We start from the raw sequence: 24,356 nt of genomic DNA on the forward strand, positions 1-24,356 counted from the left end.
CCCCTCGTACAGTTCAAACTTCTCCTGCTAACCTACAAGTGTGTTTGCTTGGCAGCTCCTCTCTTATCTCCCCCTTCATCAACCACCGATTCCGACTCCGGGCGTTCCACCTGGAACAGGCTTCCTGAGTGGACGAGCCGTGCCCCCTCTCTGGCCATGCTCATATCCCATCTATTTATTATCATGATTGCTATTTCTTTATAATTTTTGCATTGCAGCTTCGAGAATCCTCTTGCAAGGCAAAGCTGTAAGAAAACAGAGCAGCCATAGTAAGCCATGTGACAAAGTAAAAATGGGTCAATAAATGTTCATTAATGCACAAGTCCACCATGTGATATGTAAAATCAAACACCGGTATATAAAAGTAAATAAATAAATAAATAAATAAATAAATGTGATAGGAAAAGTTCAAGTCACTCCCTTAAAGGATTGCAAGGCAACACAGTGCCCGAATGTAACTCGCCTTGAGTCACCACGAAAAGGCAAAAAGTACAAGTGCATGCAATAAAATAACAATCTCAGGCTGGAAGGACCTGCCAAACAGAGCAGCTTTCCCATCGTGAACTTGCCTTTCCCTAATCACAGGCTTCTTGATTGAAACCATTCGTTCTATACCAAATAAAATTCCTGATGTCTCTTATTTGTCTGTCTGTCTGTCTGTAAGTTCCATGTTACTTATCTGTATCTGTTCAGCACGTGCGTGGGTGTACAGAAATTATAAGTCGTTAGTAGCAGTCAGTAATTCAGGTAGCAGTGCCCCCCTTACGTTCCAAAAATAGTGCACAAGATAAGAAATAAACCGTATTGGGGAACTAGAAAGGAGTAATTCTGATCATCTGAGGGACATGAATGGGGCAATCAGAACTACAGCTCCCTGCATGCAATGGGGCAAAACCAGGACTGGATCAGCTTGTTCGGGGTGAGTTGGCGACGTTCCCTGTGCCTGATGAGCTGGAGTTTGTTGGTGACCGATGCCATCCTTCTCGTGCCCATCTGCGCTGCACTTCCTGGCACAGACAGGCGCCTGCTGGGTGCATATCGGTGATGATGATGATGATGATGCTGATTTTGCTCTTTGTCTTCCTTACGGCAGAGGGATGTCCTCGATGTTTGGGAAACCTCGAGCTGTGAATGCATCCAATGATCGCAATGCGCAGAATCACCTCCCCGAATGCAATATCGCTCTGCTTGGATGCAGAGGAGCGGGCAAATCAGGTGAGAGCAGAAAGCTGGGCCATGTGACATCGAAACTTCCTTCTGTAACAGGAATCCTTTGCAATAGCAGGCATGGATCAATCCCTAACTTGGCCTACCTTGCTGGTAGGACAGCAGGCCACAATCCATTTGACTCTGGATGGAACAGCCAGGGGCAGCCGATGAATTTTTCTGTCTCCAAACTGCATCCTGGGAAGCAGAGTGGGTTCTTTCTGGATTTTCTATCCCAGCGCAGTGTTCCCTCAGGGATAAGCAGAAAAATATAGGTGTGAGAATTAGTCTCCCCCAAACTACTCTCCTCCCACCCCCTTGCTCTAGACTAGTGGTTCTCAACCTAATGGACAACGCTCACATGTGTAACACGCTGCTCATTACAATCCATGGTGGAAAAAAAAAAATAAAGGTCCAGTATTATTTTTATTGTTAAGAATGACACAAGGGAAAGATAAGTATTCTCGCTGAACAGAAATTACATAAATAGTGTAACCCTCCCATACCAAAACAGCACCAACTTCCAGCACTCAAACAGTAACCACCTTACGAGGCAACACTGAAAATATTACACCAGGCCTTAAGACACAAATACACCTCCCATTAGGAAAACAGAACAAGGCGGGCTGCTATAGAGCCCTACACAGAAACTACCCCCCAGCAGAAAACCTCACCTGAATCACATGTGCTGACCCTCACCTAACAAAGAATAAAGAGACCAAAACACATAACTAGAAGCATGCAGACAGAAACTGAACTGGGAACTGCAACAAGCCAGAGTCTCTGTATGCAGTGCAACAAAGGAAAAAGAGAAACATCACCAGTCCTCATAAAACAAATCAAGAAATATAAAATCAATAGCAGTAAAAAACATACTAATAAAAAAAATAGATTCTTTCAAAACAGCTGTGAAGAAAAGACCCTGCTGCTGGTGCCGCTGACTCCAGCTCTCCTGCACATTCCCCCCAGGCTATCAGAGTTTATATCTCACTGGGGTAAAGGGGAGCAGCTGGACCAATGGGGGTCCGGGAAGTGAGGCGACACAGCAGCTGAGAACTGCTGCTCTAGACTATAACAATCCTATGCAAATCTCCCTTCTCTACTGATATTTACATTTCTTAATGCAGCCCCTTTCTCTTGTGATATGGAGTGGGAAAGTCCGAGACAAATGTGGTCTCATTGTCATTTTAAGGGTGGGAGTTGTATGCTAAGATTCCCCAAGGAGATGTTGACATCTGATGAAAATCTCAGCAGGGAAGCTAGAAATCTCCTCCAAAACCTGCTTGTTTTCTTGTAAACAAAAATGTTTTTATTGTTATTGAATGAAATGTCATACATAGTAAGCATAAATCATGTAGATAAGCAACCAAACAGATGAAAACAAGTCTGCATTTCAGAGCAATACAAGGATCCATGACTTCTTTGACATGTGCAGGTCTCTTTCTGACTGCAGCTGCAGTTTTATGGAAATCCTTTGCTCTGGAATTACGACTCAGTGGGTATAAAAAACATTCAGAGATCTTCTGAAAACCTTCTTGTTTAAAAAAAGCCTATTATTAACTACGGCAGCTTGACCATCACTATTTTGAAGGTGCTCCTTTCCGCTCAGGACTAATGACAAGCTAATATATGTTTTTGCTTTATGTAGTTTTGAAATTACAAATGTTTCCTTTTGCATGTTGCTTGGACCTTTTTGTGTTAAATGAGTAATACATTTTAGCAGGGGTAAATGTAAATGCACTGTTCCATTTTATACCCCCTGCCTGCCACAGCCAAATCCTCCCATATATGCCCTCTGAAGCAGCTCGCTTCGTTACATTCATCGCAGTAAAAGTGCAGCTCTGTTATTCTCCATAGTAGAGACATGCAGTAATTATCTTTATAGAGATCAGGAGGGAGGTTTAGGAGTAAAATCACGGATGGGCAGAATAAAGCCAGGAATTAAGAGTTTTGCAGGACATACAGGTTTCTGCAATGGGGATTATGTAAGCCCCATTCCTGTGCCCTGAGGTGAGTAGGAAACTCATCTGAAAGCTTCGGTTTGCTTGGAACGAGAACCTAAAAAATGTCTGAAGGTAAACACACGTTGCCTTTGCTGGCCAGGCTTTGTTTCTTTCACTTGCTGTGTTTAATGGAAGCAACCTTACAGGAAATTACAACCTCCTTACATTTTTTATAAACCTTATATCTTGCAAAAACAAACAATTTGTTGAGGATCTGGCCCTGCTTCATTTGTGCCTGCTTTATAAATTCAGTGGGTTTTGGTTTTTTTTTTAAGGAGGAAAGGATGAATGTTAAAGCTTTCAGAGCACACAGTGTGCTCTTTTAGATACATCTTACTTATATGATGGAAAATATTTTTTTTAATGAATCATGCCTTGGCTGTGTGGAAAATAGCTATACAACAATTTTTGGCTCTGTCTGGGACTGCGAGAGCACTGGGAAAGAAAAACTCACAAGCAGATGTTCCAAGGAACACAGGGAAAAAAAAAAAAAAAAAGAAATTCTAACTTTTCCTGCGATGGCAGGATTGCTGTCCTAGGGACCGAGAACGGGAGGAAAGCTTGCATGAGCCTCTCCCCAGCCAGCGTTCTGCTTTCTCATGGAGCTTTCTCAGCTTTCAGCAAAAGGCTTGGCCGAATCCCAGGTCTCCTTACAAGAAAAAAGGGCAAGCACTGCCGCGTTTCTCTTAGGGGGGTGCGTTGATCGACAGACTAGCTTTCTCACAGTGAGCCCGAGTCTGCGCTTTCTTTTTCTGGACACCTGCCAAAGGGTTGTAAGAATTCAGGTACAATCATTCCCTGCTCCAAAAAGCAACAGGAGGTAAAGCAGCTTTCCTAAGCTCACCAGGAGTGTCCGGGGGGCAGAAGTGGGATTCAGACCCTGCTTACTTCTCTAACAGGTTGTTTAGGCCTCCTCCCTGCTGCTCCGCTGATGACCTCTTGCTCCTCCAGACAAACTGCAAGGCTTACCCGGTGTGTTGTAACTTATGTGTAACAGATTTCACATCTTCTCATCACTTCTAGCGCTGACTGTGAAGTTTCTAACCAAGAGATTTATCAGTGAATATGATCCTAATTTGGGTAAGTCGTGTCTTTGGCCTTCCATTGTCCTTTGTCTGCCTATTTAGATATTCTCTCTTCTAGTTACTTTTACAGGGCACTTTGTGCTCATTTCTTTATCGCAGGTTGAAAGAGAGAGGTTCTCAGTCGAGTTAACCAAGCAGTAACATCACAAAAAGAAGTCATGGACTGGAGTGAAATACTTGTGTGTTCTAGATCAGGACTCTGCTGCGACTTATGCAATATTAAAAAAGCAAGATGGCTGAAAGTGAATTTAGGAGCACAAAAGATGTGTCTGCAGAGCATGTGGGTTGGAAGGAGAGAGAGAGAGCGACTCTCTATAGTAACTCAAGGTGAGGTTTAGGTAGTAGTGTAGGGGTTAGCGGCCACTTTGACCTGCAGAGTGAGACATGTGGAGTGAGTTTCCACACGCCGAAAGACATCAGATCTTCAGAAAAGTGCATTGTTCTGTTCATACGTCTCACTCTGCAGGTCAAAGTGGCCTCCAATGTCTTCTTGCTTTTCCTTCTTACAGCACCGTCTGTTTGTGGTCCATCTATGTTTAGCACTGCCTGTATACAGAGGCCAGATGTGCTGCTTGCTCCTGGTTTGTGTCTGTGGGAAAATGCACTTAGCACATATGGTTCACAGCGCATTGAAAAGAGGAGATGAAATCCCTTAGCACACCCAACGTCTCCTTCCTCAGAGAGAGCCCTTAAGCTGGCCTCGCTGATTTGCACTCAAAGAAATCCCCACCCCCTTAGGTCTGTCTTTGTTTCATGTCTGTCTGTCTGTACACTTCCAGAGCACTCCCTGCACCTGCTAGTGCTACACAAATAAGAAATAGGTATATTCATTGTTAGCAGCAACCTTATGCCTTGATTTGGATAAAGAAACAAACAATCCACCCCTTTCAGAACTTTCTTTTACTAAAAGCATTTTTAAACCAACCAGGCCAAGTCTGTGCCGAGCCATAGAAAATAATTACGATTTGCACTTTTCTAGCAGTGCCCATGACAATCAAACCATTTTGGAAGCGTAGGTTCTGGAGTACATTGACTGACAGTCAACTTTGGATGCTCCATTTTTGGCATGACAGCACGTGAAGGGGGAGAGGGACCAATCAGGCAATTCTTTTACCTGATTAGCGAGAAGGTCACGCAGAGTCAGTGACCTTGAGTCAGTCACTCAAGGACAGAACCATGACAGAGGGCAGAGGTCACAGATACAATCAGAGCTGGGACTGAAACTCACAGCCCAGGAGGTTGCCAGGACTGCCCTCTAACCTTAAGAGTATTACCCAAAACTTGGATGACACTGCCAGGTTTTGTTTATTGTCTTTTATGTTGCGTTTAAACAATGGCCGATTCACCATCTCTAGCCCCCAGCTAGTTCCCAGCCCATGCCAGTGCCCGTTAAGCATAAACAAGTCCTTGCTGGAATTACAAAGGTGCAGATTTATTTTAACAAAGCGATAACACGTCAAAACTTGTAACCTGAGGCAAGCCTCCGTTCCTAAGAGCCCGGCGGCCCACGGCACTTAAACCGGGCAGGCCTGAGTGCCAGCAAGCCAGCCTCTGCCATATTCTCCAGTTCAGGATGGTTGGACCCGACTTGCACCAGCGTTGCCCTCTGCTGCCCTCCTGTCCTCACACCAGCAGCACCAGATCAGTTGCCGCTCAGTGTGACCCAAAGCATGTTTCCTGTCCCTACTGCAATGGGTGCCGCTCTGATTCCCCCTCCCCCAGGAAACGGTGCAGGGCATTGCTACTGGGACTGCCCATTAACGACTTGGCTTCTCACTGGTTGTTTTGTTCTTAATGGCCGGATAGTCAGAGACTGATTAAGGGTAAGCCATGGGCCTTCCTACTCTCTGTACCTTTCACCCTTACCCTTGATCAGACCCTGCCTGACCCCTTTCTAAGCCTGAGCCCTATCTTCCCCTCTCTCCCCTAGTCCATCCCTGGGATAGTGTGCAACCATAGTGCTGCTTCCAGCCACAGACTCACGAGCGTGCGAAAAAAATCTGTAACACAGACTAGAAAGGTAAAGATAGAAATCTAATTTCATTAGAGAATGTTAAGTGCCGTGCGTATGTTCTGCTCTCTTCCTCCACTGAATTTATTTTGGAATAATTGCACCCATTTATAAGTGACTAAATGCAGAACTGATTTACGGCTGAGATTGGCCAGATATGGATATTTTCCCAGGGCTGGCTAAAGGCCTAATAATTCTAATCAAATTTCTTTGCTAAAAAATTCTTTGCAACACATTTTCAAAGAAATTCAGTCTATGAATAGTGCTGCTGTGGACAGAGGAGGCCATTCCTCCCCCTTTCTACTGCAAGCGCTGCAGGACGCAGAGTGCACACAACCGCCTCTGGCGCGCTCGCTCTTGCACTTCTATGCACTCTGCAGACAGACCGCAGGCACCAGACGCCTGTGCTGTGTGACGCTAAGCATGACAAATCTCTCTTCCAGAGGATATCTACACTTCAGAAGAAACCGTCGACCAGCACCCAGTTCTGCTGAAAGTGATGGACACGGCTGACCAGGTACAGCCCCGGAGGGGAATTCCAGGATTTCACCTCAGCTGCAGAGGCCTCAGCTGCTGAGATGTTACCCGGCTAGACAGGTTCTCCCTCCGAGAAACATCCCATGTCCCTCCCTCTTACCCCTCCCTGCACCTCTCTTGGATTTCGCCTTTGCCCTCATCCATTGTTCTGGGGCCCAGGGTGCCCTGCTGTAGCCTTTATTTCTTAATTTCCGTTCCCACGTTCAGGTACTGGAGGGCTCGCAGCCTGAGCCTTCTTCCTCTGCTTCTCCTCCTCTCCATCACCCAGCTCCTTCCTCCACCAGTGCCCCCCTCCCCGCCCGCCCTTAGTTAGGGCAGGATCACAAGAGGTAAAAACCTTGTCAGACAAAATGCATATTGAAAAGTCACCTGACACCCAGGAAGGCCAGTAAAGATTGCCAAAGCATCAAAGCAGAGCGTTTGCACCAAATGAAGTGCTAAAGCTAAGACATCTAATAAAAGATTTGTGACCTGGAATGTGCTTTACCTACCCTGGGTTCCAGTCCCACCACAGCAGTGGTTCCAAACTGTGACATTTCAAAAGCTAAACAAGGCCAGACTCAGCCTGAAATAGTCAGTAATGTGTTTCCTGCTACTATTTAAAAAATGGCCATAAAAATCTTAAAAAGGGAGATGCAGAGAAGATATAGAGTCCACGACACAGGTGGGCCGATACAGCACAGTGCGCTCCGGTGGAGCGCACTGTTAACCCACATTTGGACGCACGTTTTTGACGCGCTAGCTTTACCCCTTATTCAGTAAGGGGTAATAGCGCGCCGAAAACGCGCCCGCAACATACAAATGCATGTTGATGGCCCTATTAGGTATTCCCGCGTGATTCAGAAAGTAAAATGTGCAGCCAAGCCGCACATTTTACTTTCAGAAATTAGCGCCTACCCAAAGGTAGGCGCTAATTTCTCTCGGCACCAGGAAAGTGCACAGAAAAGCAGTAAAAACTGCTTTTCTGTGCACCCTCTGACTTAATATCATGGCGATATTAAGTCGGAGGCCCCAAAAGTTAAAAAAAGTTTAAAAAAAATTTGAAATCGACCCACGGCTCGCGGGTTGAAAACCGGACGCTCAATTTTGCCGGCGTCCGGTTTCCGAACCCGTGGCTGTCAGCGGGTTTGAGAACCGACGCCGGCAAAATTGAGCGTCAGCTGTCAAACCCGCTGACAGCCGCCGCTCCTGTCAAAAAGGAGGCGCTAGGGACGCGCTAGTGTCCTTAGCGCCTCTTTTTACCGTGGGCCCTAATCTAAATAAATTAATTTACTGAATCGCGCGCGCTCGCTCGCTCTCCCGCGATTTTTACTGTATCGGCCTGTTAGTTAGTGAATAAAGTAATTTCTCCTTTTTATTTTTCTGCGAATTCAAAGCGGCGCTTCCAAAGCTCGTTGAGGTCTGTCTCGTATTGTAATGAGCTTTGGAAGCGTCGCTTTGAATTCACAGAAAAATAAAAAGGAGAAATGACTTTATTCACTAACTGAGCCGTGGACTGTATTCTCTTCTCTGCATCTCCCTTCTCTTTTGTGTGGATGCTGTTTCTGTCTCCTGCACGTTGGTTGGATTGTATTTCCATAAAACTCTTAAAGAAATAATGATGGTCCCCTGTGGGCATGGCTGCCAGTACTTCCTGCTATAGGTTATAAATGTAAAGATCCAGTGACCGGACGGTGAGATTCCCACCCCTGTTCCGTGCAGACTGACAGGTGCAGCTCTGTCCCATAATCTCCTCTGCACATCAGACAATGAACTCATTCATGCACTGAAACCTTACACGTAGGCTTTGCTTTGAAGCAATGCGCAAGAGCCCGATCAGAGCTAATCCAGCTGAATGGGGCAGGCCACCGCTAACGCTCTGCTGACCTTCTTTGCCAGGATGGACCCGTGAACTGTGAACGCTACCTGCACTGGGCCAGTGCATTCCTGGTTGTCTACAGCATTGAGAACAAAAGGAGTTTTGAAGGCTGCCGTCAGTATCTGGAGATAATCTCCCTGCACACCAAAGGCATCCAGCAGGACTACCCGGTGCTGCTTCTTGGGAACAAACTGGACATGGAACGATACAGGTACAAGTCCTGCCCCAGATAGCCTTTGTGCTCTAGCTCTTCTCCTCAGCTCAGCATGCTTGCCCGCATGGTTCTGGCTAGGGGCTGGGCCGGGTCAGCTCCTGCATGCTGTTAAGATGTCTACTCCCAAGAACACTTATATTGACTAATAAAAATACATTATACTTTTTACTGAGTCTAAGTGTTCTTGTGTCCCTGGCCATAAGCATAGACATCTTAACAATGCCTTACTTCCGCACTGCTCCCTTTAGAGGCAGCCATCTCTCTTCTCTCCTCGGGCTCTGAGCGCATCACCCCCATGAACCTCAGCACACAGGAGACCTGAATCTGCCAGGTTGGGGCTTACCATTATGGGATACTGAGCCTTTAATCCAGCAGACACGCATGCGGCCCCCGTGGCTGGCACACTACCCAACATCTGAAGAAGAGATGGATCAATATTATTGTTCTAGTTATTGTACTATTACAGCTAAGCACTCTCTCTGAGGCGCTGAGAGAGATGGTGACCTGCCTAATGCTGTCCAGAAAGCCAGTGGTAAATCTTGCACTTACAACCCAGGAGTCCTAACTCCAGTGCTCCGACCTCTGCAGCCGCACTGGACTTCCAAGAATGCTGGGATAATGTGTACAAAGTGGCCATGATTGGAACCCTAATGTGGGCAGATGTTTTGGACCAGAACCTCACTAGTTTTCATAGCCGGCTGGCTTATAGCAAAGCTTGCAGGTAAAGACCTGGGAGGAAGAAAAAGGCTGGGAGAGCCTATGAGTGAAGAGGGTGGAGGTCAGAAATAGAGGGCAGGGGTCAGAACAGGACTGGTGGAGATAGAGCTAGTGGGGCATTTATACGATGCTCTTCCCAAGTGGAGATAACTGGGCAGACTGGAAGAATAAAGAATTGGTCACTCAATAAATAAACAGCTTCTTCTTTACCTGCCCTCATCTACTATGTTAACAATTTATTTAACATGTAATTTAATGTTCAAATTTATATATAAAGTACCGCTTTTCCAAGATAAAAGCTGCTGAAAGTCAAAACCCTCTGAAAGTTGGAAAGGGCAAGGGTTGTGGCAGGTGAGTGCTCACATTCCTGTGAGGAAAATGGAAGATGCTTTTCAGTTAGAGCTCGAGTGTCGGATGGGAAGGGCAGGCAGGGCAGGCAGAGAGTCTCAGGAAGATCTCCGGGAGGGACGCAGACGTTTCATTTCTCCTCCTCACTCCTATTTCGTTCCCTCCTCTCTCTCTCTCCGTCACCCTTTCCTCCCTCTTACCCTCACTCCCTTGCTGACATTCCTTCTAACGTATAGAAATGACGGCAGAAAATGACCAAATGGTCCAGCCAGTCTGCCCAGCCAGCTTCCTATGGTAGTATCTGCAGCTCCGAGCAGTTAGTCCCAGGCCTTATGATTAGGGTAGTAATAATTACAATCAATCAGAATTAAGCAACTGTCAAACGCATACATTACTGCTAGCATCATTATTACCGGGAGAGGAGCCTTCTCGTCATCATTCAGGCAGTGCTGCTTGACGTTCCTTGCTTTGGGACTTGGCCGTAGAAGCTGTCCTGTGATTTTCCTTTATGTCTGCGTGTCAGTACCCCCACACCGTAAAAGTCAGGGCTCATGGTGGTGGTCTGTATCCAGGTCCCCTCCCCCCCTCGTCAAAGCAGAGAGCAATGTTACAGTTGCGTCAAAAGCATCAAGGCTATTGATTGAGGGTAATAATCCCCATGCCTTCCGTTAAGGGTAGTAATCGCTGCACCAGCAAGTTACCCCCGTGCGCCCTTTCCTTCAGTTCCACCTCCTGCGTTTAGGGATCCACAGGGTTTATCCCATGCCTTTTTGAATTCTTTGACTGTTTTCATCTTCACCACCTCCTCTGGAAGGGCATTCCAGGCATCTACCACCCTCTCCGTGAAGAAATATTTCCTAATGTTGGGTCTGAGTCGTCCCCCCTGGAGTTTTATTTCATGACCCCTAGTTTTACTGTTTCCTTTCCAATGGAAAAGGTTCAAAGTTCACACATCATTAAAACTTTTCAAATATCTGAAGGTCTATATCATGTCTCCCCTGCACCTCCTCTCCTCCAGGGTGTACAGATTCAGATCCTTCAGCCTCATCATAAGTCTTCTGATACAGACCCCACACCATTTTGGTTGCCCTTCTCTATCCTGTGTCTATCTGTTGCAGATCTTAGTATCATCCGCAAATAGACAAACTTCACCTTCCATCCCTTTCGCAATGTCGCTCACAAAGATATTGAACAGAACCGGTCCCTTTAGCACGCTGCTTCTTCAGAGTAGGTTTCATTTACCATTACCCGCTGTCTCCTAACACTCAATCAGTTTGTAATCCATTCCACTATATTGGCGTTCACTCCCGCGCTTCTCATTTTATTCACAAGCCTCCTATCTGGGACCATTTCAAAAGCTTTGCTGAAATCCAAGAAGATCATATCAAGTGCTCTTCCTTGATCCAATTCTCTAGTCACACAATCAAAGCAATCAATAAGATTGGTGTGACTGGATCTTCCCCTGGTGAATCTATGTTGTCTCGGGTCCTGCAACCCACCAGATTGTAGATGGTTCACTATCCTTTCTTTCAGCAGAGTCTCCATTAATTTTCCCACCACCGAGGAGAGGCTTACTGACGTGTAGTTTCCAGCCTCCTCTCTGCTCCCACTCTTGTGAAATGGGACCACCACCGCTCTTCTCCAATCTCACGGCACCTCTCCCGTTTCCAGGGATCTATTGAACAGGTCCTTCAGTGGACCCGCCACACATTTCTGAATTCTCTCAGTATCCTGGGATGAAGCTCACCTGGCTCCAGGCTTTGTCCACTTTCAGTCTTCCTGGCTTTTCCCATACATTCTCTTCTGTAAATGAAGTTGTCTACCTCATTCTCATTTATGGTCTTGTCAACCAGCAGTGGTCCTTCTCCAAGGTCTTTAGTGAACACTGAAGTATTTGTTTAATATTTTTGCAATTTCTTCATCTGTCTCTACACCTTGCTCCTTGTCACCTTTCAGTTTCACTATACCACTTCGGACCTTCCTTCTTTTGCTGATATATCTCAAAAATGTTTTGTCACCTCATTTTATCTCTTTGGCAATCCTTTCTTCTGCTTGACCTTTTGCTTTCCTGATTTCTTTCTTCGTCTCCCTCAGTTTCACCAGATATTCCTCCCTGTGTTCCCTTGTTTGGGATCCTTTAGCTTCCTGAACGCTGTTCTTTTTTGCCTTATTTTTTCAGCCACCTCCTTTGAGAATCAGATCGGTTTCCTATTTCTCTTACTCTTGTTTACTTTCCTATCACATAGATTTGTTGCCTTTGTAATTGCTCCTTTTAGTTTGGCCCACTGTTGTTCCCCATCACTCATTTTCTCCCAGTCTTCCAGTTCTTCCTCCAGGTACGTCCCCATTTTGACAAAATCCGAATTTGTGAAATTCAAAACTTGGGTCCTCATGTGACTTCTCTGTCTCCTATTTGTGATATGAAACCATACTGTCTGATGATCACTGGGGTTCAAGTGGGAACCTACCTAGACATTACAGAAATTACCATTCGTGAGCACCAGGTCGAGTATCTCACCCTCTCTCATGGGTTTCATTGCCATTTGTTTGAGCAGAGTGCCATGAAGGGCATCCACTATCTCTCTGCTGCTTGTAGAGTCCGCAGAAGGGGAGGCTCCAAGCCACATCCGGCAGATTAAAATCTCCAACAAGCACCACTTCTCCCTTCTTTCCCACCTTTTAGATGTCTTTGATGAGTTCTCTGTTTTTCTCTCTTCCCACTTCCTGTATTTCTCGGGGGTGACCCTGCCAATTTCAGTGGCCACCTGCCACCCCAGCTCCCTAGTTTAAATGCCTGATAATGTAGGATCTGAATTTCTCACTTAGCATCCTCTTTCCTGCCACAGGCAAATGTAGGCCATCCCTGCCGTTTAACCTTTTACTGCTCCACACACGGCCCCAGCCTCCAACGTATCCCAAACCAGGCTTTGAGCCAGGAATTTAAATTATCTTTATGGCAGAGCCCTCGCCTTCCCTTTCCATGGACAGGAGATACTTCTGAAAAGGCAATGGTCTTTGCCATGCGTCTAATCTTCTCCCCTAGATTTTGGAAGTCATTATGGACACGGTTTCTAGCGAGGTCACTGGTCCCCAGGTGGATAACCTTAATATCAGAGTCCTACTTTTTTCCATAATTGCTTTGACTAGCTGGTTGGTATTTCTGCTGGCTGAGGATCCTGGAAGGCTCCCATCAAAGTGAGCTCCCAAATTGGATCCTCTGATGACTGACTCTCCCAGCATAAGATACTTTCGTTTTATGGGTGACTACTTCCATTTTGGACATCACTTCATATTCTATTGCTGGGGCTTCTTTACTTTCCAATGCAGAAAAGGTGTTATATAATTTTTTATTATAATTTTTATTTATTTACATTTATATTCTGCTTTTCGCACTTCAAAGCAGATTACATTCAGGTACTACAGGTATTTCCCTATCCCCAGAGGGCTCACAATCTACGTTTTGTACCTGAGACAATGGAGGGTAAAATGACTTGCCCAAGGTCACAAGGAGCGACAGCAGGACTCGAACCCTGGTCTCCTGGTTCATAGCCCCCCCTGCTCTAACCACTAGGAGAGTGAGTGTCTCTTCATCACAGGCCTTATTCTGCCAGAGCCCACTGTTATCCAATTATTCCAGGGTTTCTGAATCCTGGATGTGCGACTTCTCTGTGCGAGTGGGGGCAGATTGTGTGCCTCACAGGCCTTGTTCTACCTGAACCCACTGTAAACCATTTACGCCTGGGTTTCTGACTCCCCTGTGGGAGTTGGGAGAGATATTCTGGATACTGCGAGGAAGGGGAGGATCTTTGAAACCCGGGTAGTTTCTCTTTCAGGTGAATAGTTCCTTTTCATGACAGATAGCTGAAGGCAAATTGGACAATCCTTAATTCTCCATAAGCAGCACAGTTGTTACACTGAATAAAGGACATTTTGTTAATAGTGATGAACATAAATTCTAGGTTCCAGCCAGATTTGAAGACAGACTGCTGGATTCAGAGTCCAGAGGGCTAACCTCCTTCTTGTCAGCCCCTCCTCTCCCTCCCTTTGTCCTTAGCACATTGCCTTTGACTCTCATACAAACGTCCTTTGGCACTGCCGGGGAGCGCCTGTCTGTGGCTGTCCCTGGGTTTCCTGCTGTCTCTTCTTTCCTCCCTAATGTAAGCAGAAGTTCTCTGCTCCCTTCTTCAGTCCCATCTCTGCTCTCCCCGGATGGGGCTGGCTCCATCTTCCTCACTTTCTGCTTTTCCCATTTTCCAGTGATTTACTGAGCTGCAGAGTTACTTGCTCATTTTGTTTCATATTTCCACCTAAAGGATCAGCGCATCACCATGTACGTTGGTTGGTGGTGTGGGGGTTCGGATAAGCTTGTAAAAAAACAATTCATTGAGGGAAAAGCAATGGGAAAACTTCTAGCAGAGCCTAGTTAAATTGGCTTTTATTAACCATAAAGACAAATATTTATGGGTTTTTAGGCAGCTGGCTGTACAAGCCTTCTGGCACGCTCATGGGGAAAGAACAGAAGCTTTATAAAGAAATTACATAAGCACCTATTTCTGTCAGAGAGTATAGATAGTTATTTCTTCCAACAACAGGAAATGGGCTGCTGCAGCGGAGGCCACTCTTACCATTACGCACCACCTGTGAGACGTTTCAGCTAAATTAATATTAAAACTCTTTCAGAACTGCCAGAAAGTAGACATGGAGTCCGTGCTAGCCCACAAAAAAAAAAAAACAAAAAACCAACAGACAGAGCTAGTCAAAAGGAAATCAAGAAGGACATGGTTTAGAGATGAGCTCTTTATAAGACCCACACATGATTATTAACATTATTAATCACCAACACAGCAGGGCTCCAGGTGGTGCACATATTATACACATAATACAAATCTTGGTAAAAGAAACAGAATGAATTAAGTGTACACCATATAAAGAAACTACAAAAACAGATACAGAAAACACCCAAAACCCACAATGCAACATGCAAGCCAAATAAAACAGCACAGAATAAAATTAGCATCGGAGAACTGGCCAAAGCTTTAAAAAACATGACTACAACTTAATAATAATAATCCAGACCAGCAGATAACAAAGCTATTATGAAAATCATTAAATGTCCAGAACAGCTATGTTAAAAAAACAAGCCTTACAAAATTTTCAAAATCTTAGAGAATCATTTACTTTCCTAAGCTCATCAGGTAGCATAGATGAGGTCCAGCGTTTCTCCTCATGCTTCACCATACACAAAGTAAGGTTATCGAATAGCACCGAGGTCTGATCGGCTCATAATGGCACACGTGATCCTTAAGTTATACTGGGGCCAGCCCATTAATAATTTTAAAGACCAAAAGAACGATCATAAAATCAGTGAAATTTCTTTAGTGTTGGAGAGGTGTGGTCTCTTGATTTCAAACTCATTAAGAGATGTGCAGCAGTATTTTCAATGCACTGAAATCTGTATAAAAAAGCTGCTTAGGAAAACCCGTGGAAAGAGCTTTACAACACTATTTATTCAATAACAGCATCATGAATCACAGTGAAAGGAGCTTTATAACATGCCATTCTTTTATAAGAACATAGGAAGCTGCCACACTGGGTCAGACCAAGGGTCCATCGAGCCCAGCATCCTGTGGCCAATCCAAGTCACAGGGACCTAGCAAGTACCCAAGCATTTAATGCATCCCATGCTACTAAGGCCAATAATGGCAGGGTCCCCAACCACCGGACCGGGACCGGGCCGTGGGAGGTTTTTGGCGGCGCCGCCAAGCACCGGCAGGTGTGTCGCGCGCTCCCGCTCTCTCTCGCTGCCGAGAAGAAGCTCTGGCACCCACGCCTGCCCCCCTCCCCTCCTCCCATGACCCGGAACAGGAAGTGATACGCGGTGCGCGGGAAGGAGAAAGCCCGCGCCGCGTGATGAAGCAGCAGCGGCGGCTGCAGCGTCGGCCCCCGAGCTATTGCAGCAGCCGGAAAGGAGAGAGCAGCAGGAGCCTCCCGCGGCCGATGGGAGGCTTCTTTCTTGGCCTGCGGGGGCTGGAGGAGGAGCAGCTACCGTTTGTGCTCCGGGGGGGGGGGGGAGGAAGTGAGTGAGAGAAAGAGAGAGAAGCAGCAGCCTGTGTGTGAGTGAGAGAAACTGGTCATGTCAGAGTGTGAGACATTAGTCAGGGAGGTGACTGATGTGTGTGTGTGTGAGAGAAAAAGCATGGAAGTGAGAAGTCTGGGTATGTGGGAAAGCATGGGAGTGAGAAGCCTGGTGTTGTGGGAGTGAGAAGCCTGGGTGAGTGTGCATGCATGAGAGAGAGAGACTGGTTGGTAAGGTGACGGTGTGTGTGAGAGAAAAAGACTGGTGTGTGTGAATGTGAGAGAATGTGATTCAGGGAATGAGAAGCCTGTGCAGGTGGAGAGGGGGCATGGAAATGAGAGAGACTGGTGTGTGTGTGTAACAGAGAGAAAGTGATTATGGGAATGAGAAGCCTGTGCAGGTGGAGAGAGTGAGCATGGGCGTGAGAAACCTGGGTGTGTGGAGACACAGCATGGGAGGGAGAAGCCTGTATATCTGAAAGAGAACTTGGGAGTGGGAAGCCTGTGTGTGTGTGTGTGTGTGTGTATGCATGAGAGAGATCAGGTGACTGGTGTGTGTTTGTGTGTATGTGAGAGAGAGAAAGAAAGTGATTATGGGAATGAGAAGCCTGTGCATGTGGAGAGAACAAGCATGGGAGTGAGAAACCTGGGTGTGTGTGAGACACATCATGGGAGGGAGAAGCCTGTATATCTGAAAGAGAACATGGGAGTGAGAGACTGGTGAGTGTGTGTGTGTGTGAGAGAGAGAAAGAAAGTGATTATGGGAATGAGAAGCCTGTGCATGTGGAGAGAACAAGCATGGGAGTGAGAGACTGGTTAGTGTGTGTGTGGGTGTGTGTGTCTGAGAGAGAGAGAGACAGAGAAAGTGATTATGAGAGTGAGAAGCCCATATATGTAAGTAGAACACGGGAGTGGGAAGCCTGTGTGTGTGTGTGTGTGTATGGCATGAGAGAAACTGTTCAGGAAGGTGACTGGTGTGTGTGTGCCAAAGACTGTTTGGGAGATGATTGGTGTGTGAGAGACAGAAACTGGTCATGGGGGCATGACTGGTATGGTGTGTGTGTGAGAGACATGGGCACTAAGGAAGAGGACCATAAGTATAGAGCTTAGCTTCTACTGCTGCTTCTGGTGTGTGCCATGGCCTGCAGGGAAGGGGAGTAGGACAGCTGCTGGAGGGGGTAAGTAAAGATGGCTTTTTAAGTTTAATTTTCTTGATTGACTGCCATTTTAATTATTTAATATTATGTGATGTCTGCTTTTTTGAAATATTTTATTGGTGTTTTGGAGAATGTTTAATAGTTTTTATGAGTTTTTAATTGTTGGATGTTCATAGCTGTTTTGAAACATTTATTCTGCTTATTAGTATAGTTTTACAATTATTTCTGTGTGGGGATCTATAGCTGCTTGCTAGTTCTGTTTTCCTAATAAGAGGTGTATTGGTTTTAGGACCTGATTTAATATTTATAGTGTTGCCTTTTCATAGATAGGGTTGCTCCTGTTTGAGTGTATTCCATAATACAGGTGTAACTGTGTGTGGATTAGTTTATGTGCATTACTATAGATCCTGGGAGTATGTTAGGTCGGTTCTGTGTCTGTTACCGAGATGAGATATTTTGCTAGCATGTAAGCATTTGTATCAGTCTTATTTGTTGTGTTTTCTCAAGAGGACATGCATTGGTGGTAAACTGCTGTCTTTTCATAAGTAGGGCTATTGAGCCTGGAAATAGAAGGAGTTTGAGTTGCTGTTACTGAGATGACACCAGAACCAGAATATCTTTTTTGTAGGGTGAGTTGTATGGGGAATGTCATAATTCTGCTTTACATCCATTATTGTGGGTCAGGGGGGTTCCCGTGGATACAAACTGTACTTTTACATCTAGCCCCGTGACGATCATGGGTCAGTGTGTCACGCATGTGAGAACCTATTTTATTTATTTTTAATTTTTAATTTTTATAGACCGAAGTTCTTGTAGGAACTACAAATCAATCCGGTTTACATACAACTTTTAAATGCCCAAAAAGAGTAGTGGGCTTTACATAGAACAGTTGAACAATAAAACAGGTAACAATAGAACAATAATGATGGAACAAATAGAATAGATAACCAATTAAACATAGTAATATAGTAATAAATATTATATAGAAAATAAATATAAAAGAGATAGAGTAAATGGAGTGTGAGTACAGTATAAATACAAAAGATGAAAGAGCTCAAAAATTAAGGTACAGTTGAAAAAAATCGTAATAGGAAAAACAGTGAGATAACCCATGATTTGGGTTAAAAGACTTGATTAGGTAGCATTAGATGATGGTGAGTTGAGTCACATTCACATTATAAATGTCATAATTAAATAAGTGTGCACTAAAATCCAACCCCCTCCATAACCCCGCCCCCATATGACCAAAGCCCCGCCCCTGCCCCGCCCTGCCGGGCCATGGAAAAATGGTCTTGCTTGAAGCCGGTCCCTGGTGCAAAAAAGGTTGGGGACCACTGCTCTAAGTCATCTGGATTAATAGCAGTTTATGGACTTCTCCTCTTTTTTTAAACCCAGCTACACTAACTGCACTAACCACATCCTTCAGCAACAAATTCCAGAGTTTAATTGTGCGTTGAGTGAAGAAGAATTTTCTCCAATTAATTTTAAATGTGCTACCTGCTGACTTCTTGGAGTACCCCCTAGTCCTTCTATTATCCAAAAGAGTAAATAACCGATTCACATGACCTCTCATGATCTTAAACATCTCTATCATATCCCCCCTCAGCCGTCTCTTCTCCAAGCTGAACAGCCCTAACCTCTTTAGCCTTTCCTCATAGGGGAGCTGTTCCATCCCCTTTATCATTTTGGTCGCCCTTCTCTGTACCTTCTCCATCGCAACTATATCTTTTTGGAGATGCGGCGACCAGAATTGTACACAGTATTCAATGTGCAGTCTAACCATTGAGTGATTCAAAGGCATTATGACATCCTTCGTTTTTATTCACCATTCCCTTCCTAATAATTCTTAACATTCTGTTTGCTTTTTTGACTGCTGCAGCACACTGAACCGATGATTTCAATGTGTTATCCACTATGATGCCAAAATCTTTATCCTGGTGGTAACTCCTAATATGGAACATAACATTGTGTAGTTGCAGTATGGATTATTTTTCCCTAAATGCATCACCATGTACTTGTCCACATTAAATGTCATATGCCATTTGGATGCTCAATCTTCCAGTTTCACAAGGTCCTCCTACAAATATTGGGGTTACATTGACCACCCTGCAGTCGTCAGGTACAATGGATGATTTTAATGATAGGTTACAAATTTTTACTAACAGGTCTGAAATTTCATTTTTGAGTTCTTTCAAATCCCCGGGGTGTATACCATCCGGTCCAGGTGATTTGCTACTGTTTGTTTGTCAATCTAGCCATTTATTTATTTATTTATTTATTTATTGGAGTTTATATACCTCCGTTCATCCGAGGATATCGCGTCGGTTTACAGTAAACAAAACAAAACGGCAAGCGTTGTACATAGAACAAGGTAGTAATAAATACAAACTAGTAAGTAAATAACTAAGGGAAAGGGTAACATTGTAGATATAACAACTTACACCTTCCAGGTTTACTGTGATTTGATTCAATTCATCCAAATCACCACCCTTGAAAGCCATCTCTGGAACAGGTTATCTCCCCAACATCCTCAGTAGTAAACACAGAAGCAAAGTATTCCTTTAGTCTTTCCATGAAGGCCTTATCTTCCCTAAGATCCTCTTTAATCCCTCAATCATCTAACAGTCCCACCGACTCTCTCGCAGGTGGAGAATGTAATCTGTGTTTCCTTTTAGAAAGTTTGGGGGGGGGGGGAGATTGGGAAATCTATTTGCCATTCATGAACGGCCGGGTGACAGCTACACTAAGTCATAGGGAGTATCATATTGTATGTTTTTTGGGAAATGATTTTACTTCTGATTGTTGTATCCCCTGAATTCTGATTATTCGGTATGATTATTACCTGTTCCTGGCATTGGGACTAGAAAAAATAAAGTTAAGGGTTTGGTTCTCTGAAAGTGGGAAGCCTCTGCCTATGCTTTCTTTGTGCCAGCACTAAGGGGGTCATGGAGGGAAGAAGGAAGGCTTCCTGCGGAAGAGTTGTGATCCACTTCCTGCTGTCTTTAGTCAGATCCACTTCACCAGCTGCGTGGCCTAACTCCTGAAAGCCTTCCCGTCATTTTATGACCCTTGGCATGGGGGTTACTTGTGCCCTGGCTGTGCCCATCTTCCAGCTTCGGACTGGTGGGACTGATAAGCTGTCCGCCTGTTTGTGTTTCCTGTTTGAAGTCCTCTTGCTTTGGCATGGTTGTAACATGTAACATGTAACAGGACTGAATCCCCAGTGGGAGGGCTTGCAGGTTGTTACACACATTTTCAGTCTTGGACACAAGACCAGAGTCTGAAATGGGAGAAAGAAGAGGCAGGCAGGACTCTCTCGCCAGTTCCTGTTTCATGGAAGGACAGCGGCCGGATTGGGACTTCGCTGGGGGCAGCTATGAGAGGGAAGGAGCCTCATTAAAGCAGGCACTACTTTTTCTACATGAAATGGTGTTGGCGAGCTCCCTCCATGTCGCCATGAGATCGTTAGCTGCTCCTGGATTTCTAAATCCCATCCCAATGTGCACTGCCGGGCTCCAGAACCAGGAGCAGGATGCAAAATCAGAGCTGAAATAAGGTGTCCCGCTGACATGGTGTCAGGTTAGAAAGACAGGATTAGACGGAAATCTTCGGATGACATGAAGTTAGCTCAAAGCATGACTAACTGTCTTCCCTTCCATTTCTCCAGACAGGTGAGCAAGTCGGAGGGCACGACCCTGGCAACCAGGTACGGCTGCCTCTTCTATGAGCTGTCGGCCTGCCTGGATTTCGAGTCTGTGCAACAGGTGTTTTACGAAGCAGTGCGAGGGGTGCGCAGAGAGACGGAGAGGAGCCTGGCCGTTCGACCTTTGTTCATCACAGAGGAGAAAGCCGTTCCGAGCCTGCCCACGGCCACCGCCGTCAGCACCAAGCACAGCATGCCCACCTTCAGCACCCTGTCCACCGTCAGCTTCAAGGAGATCCCACCCGTGGCGCAGGCGAAACTCATCACCGTGAAGTCATCCAGGGCACAGAGCAAGCGCAAGGCCCCCACGCTAACCTTACTGAAAGGATTCAAGATATTTTAATTTTCTGTGGTCAGAGCTTTTCCCTCAGGTGCTCGGAGATCGCCTCCCTGCAAGACAGACATCCTCATGCAGAGAGGCCCGTACTGGGACTGCAGCGGGGGCTTCCTCTGCCCTTGGATCAGGGTGAACAGTGCAGGTGATCAGGCACGATCCGGGGGAAGGCCCTGGCAGCGCTGCATTCACCAGGTGCACCTGCAGGAGGTGCTCTCCCTACACTTACTCTCCCTTGCCCGTATCTGGGTCTCAAGGCCTGAATACGTCTGTCAGCAGACCTTCTGCTTCCCCTACCTCGCTGGGCAGAGCAGGACTGAGCTGGTCAAGGGAGTTAGCAGGCCAGGGCCTGTTCCATCCGTTGGCTTCTCTAATGCTGGCACTGAAAGCTGAGTTTCTCTCTGCATTTTACTCTGGGGATCGGGTTACGACTGTGTCCCGGGAGCTCCTGTTGCGGACGTCTGTGGCTCCTGGACCTTGTCACTAAAAACGCCAGCAGCAGGTAAAAGAAACGAACAGCTCCTGGAACCCAGAAACACAGTTACGGATGACGTTTTTCTCATCCTTGTAAACCTTTTCTTTCTCTTTTTTCGCTGAACGAGAGACTGTTTGCAGTGACTTTGCTTGCACTGAGGGCTTGATAAGAAATGCAGGAAATATTTTTCTCGGCTACATTAGTGGCAACTGTAAAAGTACAGGGCATGGCTTTGAACAATTTGAGAGGTGACCTGATTGTCTACACTGGGCAGTGAGAAGGAAGGCAGGATTAGTGGTTAAGCTTTGCACTAGGAGTCGGCAAAAGACCTCTGCCTCTCTACTGACCCTGGACACTGTGGGCCTCTGTTCTAATCCCGGCTTTGCCACTGACTCTCTGTGTGAGCTTGGCAAGTCACTTTATCTCCCTGTGCCTCAGTTCTAATCCCAGCTCTGCCACTCACTCTGAGTATGATTTTAGGAAAGTCGCTTATCTCCTTGTGCCTTAGTTTACTCTGCTGTAATTGAGTAATAACAATTCCCAATTGCCTCACCTGTTTGGAAAGTTTTTATGCAATTTGTGTACTGGAGTTATCCTGCCATTCACTCCAGAGGTGGCTGCATGTACCTAATCAGAGCTTCCCAAACCTGTGCAGGTTGAGTTTGCAGGCTATCCACGATGAATATGCATGAGATACATTTGCATGTACTTCATTGTATGCAATTACATCTCATGCATATTCATCACAGTTATTCTGAAACCACGCCTGTAGTTGTGGGATCACCAAGGTAGGTTAGGACATAAGAACATAAGAGCATGCCATACTGGGTCAGACCGAGGGTCCATCAAGCCCAGCATCCTGTTTCCAACAGTGGCCAATCCAAGTCACAAGTACCTGGCAGGATCCCAAAACATTAAGTAGATCCCATGATGCTTTCGCATAGTGATAAGTAGTGGTTATTTCTTAAGTCTGCTTGGTTAATAACAGTTTATTGACTTCTCCTCCAGGAACTTCTCTAAACCTTTTTTAAACCCAGCTACACTAACTGCCTAAATCACATCCAGTAGGCCCATAAAAGGAATTCTCACTATGAGAAAAACATCTGTTTCCAGTGTTGTGTGAGAATAAAAGCAAAGCAAACACCAGAGAGCTAGAAGCTGCAAAAAGCTTGGGGTTTTTTTTCCCCTGCACTAAGAAATCAAACTTGCACAGGTCAAACTTCTGAAGTTTGCAGTTTTGCTGTAAACACATTTTCTGAATGTGCTCCAGGAGGAAAACAGCGTGAAAAGAAGTAGCCACAGGTGGCAGATGCCTGCAGTATCTGGGAGATCAGGAGGATCCTGTCTCCTGTTGAAACACATTAAAGGCCAGCCCTTAGCAACACTTAGCTGGGACCGGCCGCTGTAGCTCAGCTGATTAGGCACAAGGAGAGCACCTCCTGCTGGCAAAGCACGGCCATTGCAGAGAGGCCGCAGGAGCACGGAAGCAGAGCTGGATTTAACGACCAGCGTGCTCCTGGGCATGGGGGTGAAGGGTGGGTCCCCCTCGCCAGGGAGTCCTCCCTCGTGGAAGATCAAAGCTCCCCTTCCATACGACTGCACAGCACTTCTGTGGTGGTCACTTTTGGTCGGCAGAAGTCACTGTCCCTTGGCTTGCACCTACTTTGCCTAACTGGAAATCCAGGCCCGCTTGCAGGGCAATGTGACGGCTGTTTCGTATGAAGAGTTACGTCATCACAAAGATTAAAACTCAGACGAAGCTTGAGGACCTCACCAGCCTGTACCATACCTGGGTGATTTGTTCCAGCTTTGGAGCAGATGGGCTGATGCGGTGAGAGCAATATGTGCCAAAGAATATTTCTGGGTTCTAGCCTACCCCAGCTTCATGGGTGTCAGGGTGTAACGCACACTGTGCTGAAACGATGCTTTTTGTGCTCCTCCGAGTGCTGTGATCCTGTTAGCTGACACTGCCACATAGTGAAATAAGGAAGAGTTGAGAACTTTAATCTGACCAATCTCTGGGGAATATTTGTAATAGCTGCAGAGTCCTCTGCTGGCGAAACAGTGAATGTCAGAAAGAGACCCATCCATGGACTATCTGGACGGCCCAGAGATTTGCCTTGAACATTGCTGAGGAACAGTTGCTGGAGATTTGGATTTATTAAATAGATTCAGAGCAGCTGTAAAGGCTGGAGATTTAAAGGGTGTCCAGTCCCCCCCCCCCACAGCCCATCTCGCCACACAAATGATTCCAGTTGCAAGCTTCAGAGTGCACTAAGGGAGCTTTGTACAGCTAATGCGAGCAGTCTGGCTGCATGCTCTGTGGTTGTGCCGGTGAGCGCCCCATGGTTTCTGGCAATAAAAACCTGAATCTGTGGCCAGCTCTGCAGCACAAGAGACAAATTCCTCCTCTCCCCTCCATCAGAAACTAGAAAGACCAGGGGCCATGTGATGAAGTTACTAGGTGATACATTTAAGACAAATATGAGAAAATATTTTTTACTCAATGCAAAATTAAGCTCTGAAATTCATTGCCAGAGGATGTGGTGAAAGCTATGTGTGTAGCTGTGTTTAAAAAAAGTTTGGACAAGTTCCTGGAGGGAAAGTCCATAAACCATTTTTAAGCTGGAGTT

At 45.8% G+C, this 24,356-nt stretch overlaps 1 protein-coding gene across 2 annotated transcripts in view; it reads left to right on the plus strand.

Annotated features, from left to right (window-relative positions):
• RASL12 (RAS like family 12) overlaps window positions 1-24,293 on the plus strand; it is a 70,696-nt gene extending 46,403 nt beyond the window's left edge. For both annotated transcript variants that reach the window (XM_029575020.1, XM_029575019.1), the window contains exons 2-6: window positions 1,094-1,215; window positions 4,233-4,289; window positions 6,749-6,822; window positions 8,721-8,911; window positions 20,879-24,293. In XM_029575020.1, the coding sequence (XP_029430880.1) occupies window positions 1,098-1,215; window positions 4,233-4,289; window positions 6,749-6,822; window positions 8,721-8,911; window positions 20,879-21,257 (819 nt within the window). In that variant the 5' untranslated portion in view covers window positions 1,094-1,097 and the 3' untranslated portion in view covers window positions 21,258-24,293. The remainder of the gene's footprint in view (window positions 1-1,093; window positions 1,216-4,232; window positions 4,290-6,748; window positions 6,823-8,720; window positions 8,912-20,878) is intronic.
• The last annotated feature ends 63 nt before the right edge of the window (window positions 24,294-24,356 follow it).

Source organism: Rhinatrema bivittatum, chromosome 13 (genome assembly GCF_901001135.1).
Source record: "Rhinatrema bivittatum chromosome 13, aRhiBiv1.1, whole genome shotgun sequence".
Taxonomy (NCBI): domain Eukaryota; kingdom Metazoa; phylum Chordata; class Amphibia; order Gymnophiona; family Rhinatrematidae; genus Rhinatrema; species Rhinatrema bivittatum.